At 48.5% G+C, this 1,507-nt stretch overlaps 1 protein-coding gene across 1 annotated transcript; it reads left to right on the forward strand.

Annotated features, from left to right (window-relative positions):
- Position 1: 1 nt before the first annotated feature.
- On the forward strand, positions 2-1,424 carry LOC105992458 (granzyme B-like; the record flags this gene model as incomplete). Its single annotated transcript, XM_013025320.1, has 3 exons — positions 2-127; positions 284-544; positions 1,175-1,424. Coding segments are annotated over 3 exons (594 nt in total), but the record flags the coding sequence as incomplete, so codon positions are not given.
- Positions 1,425-1,507: the final 83 nt, after the last annotated feature.

Below are 1,507 nucleotides of genomic sequence, written 5' to 3' on the forward strand. Positions count from 1 at the left end.
TGTCACCCTCGGTGCCCACAACATCAAGGAACGGGAGAAGACCCAGCAGGTCATCCCTGTGAAAAAAGCCATCCCCCACCCAGGCTATAATCCTAAGAATTTCTCCAAAGATATCATGTTATTACAGGTAAGTCTTACCTCCTCGCTGCTTCTATCTCCTTCCTACAGAATAAGCCTCTCTTTCTTGGACATTCCCCATCCCTCCTTTCCTTTCTGATCATCATGAAAATCTAGATCCAGAAGGCCATTGGTCAGCTGGACTCTCTTGCTTGTCTCCCATCAGCTGCAGAGAAAAGCCAAGCTGACTACAGCGGTGAAGCCCCTCAAGCTGCCCAAGGGCAGGTCCCATGTAAAGCCAGGACAGGTGTGTGATGTGGCTGGTTGGGGACGGAGGACCCCAAAGGGCCAATACCCAAAAACACTGCAGGAGGTGGAGCTGACAGTGCAGGAAGACCAAATGTGTGAGTCCCACTTAGAAGGTTACTACAACAGTGTCAGTCAGATCTGCGTGGGAGACCCAAAGATGATAAGTTCTTCCTTTAAGGTAAGATTTGATCATCTATCTCTCCAGGCTCTGAGAAGATGGAAGTTTGGGGAAAATCCTGAACCAGGACTCAAACAAGGAACTCTTTTGCATATCAGGCTGTGATTGCTCCCTGGGGAAAGAGGAGGGTTGTATTCCACAAATCACAAGGACCTGTGCTTCTTAAACCAAGAAGTCTCTGTGAATACTGCCCCCTGGAGGCAGGAGTTTATAGTAGGATGCCCAATCTCAGGGCACAGGCTTTTAGAATCTGTATTCCCTCAGTCTGAAGCAATTATAGTCAGGTGGCATCCCAGAACTAGCACTCACCTTTGCTCAGTTGGCCCATCCTCCCCCTGCTATCAGGTCCTTACACAGTGGCCTGGGGCTAATTTAATCTCACACCTTCATCAGGAGAGGATGTTACAGGACATGATAGAGGCTGTCCCGAACCAGTAACAACATCCATGCGCATTACTTAGCAGCCTAAGGCCTGCAGGGACCTGCTCTGCTCTCTGATTTTCTACCATCAGACAGTATTAATCACTCATCTCTCAGAAGACACTTGGGGTACACTCTTGGGGTCCTCCTTGGTATGGAAGCCAGAGCAAGAAGGATCACAAACTCAGTCCTCTTCCTTCTCTATTACAGGGAGACTCCGGAGGCCCCCTTGTGTGTAACAATGTAGCCCAAGGCATTATCTCCTATGGAAATGCTAATGGGACACCTCCACGAGCCTGCACCAAGATCTCAAAGTTCTCACATTGGATAAAGAAAAACATGAAACCCTACCAACCACAAGAGGAGACTAACACGCATCCTCCCCTCCTAATAACTGACCATCTTTCTTTGAGCTGAAGCTAGAACTGTACCAGGCAAGGTGCCAACGACTAAATAAATGTCTCTTGGTTCAGTGTGAAAGCTGGTCTCTTATTCATTGGCCTTCATCCACAGGAACCAACTCTGGGCTAGCAGGCAAATGGC

Source organism: Dipodomys ordii, unplaced genomic scaffold (assembly GCF_000151885.1).
Source record: "Dipodomys ordii isolate 6190 unplaced genomic scaffold, Dord_2.0 Scaffold84, whole genome shotgun sequence".
Taxonomy (NCBI): domain Eukaryota; kingdom Metazoa; phylum Chordata; class Mammalia; order Rodentia; family Heteromyidae; genus Dipodomys; species Dipodomys ordii.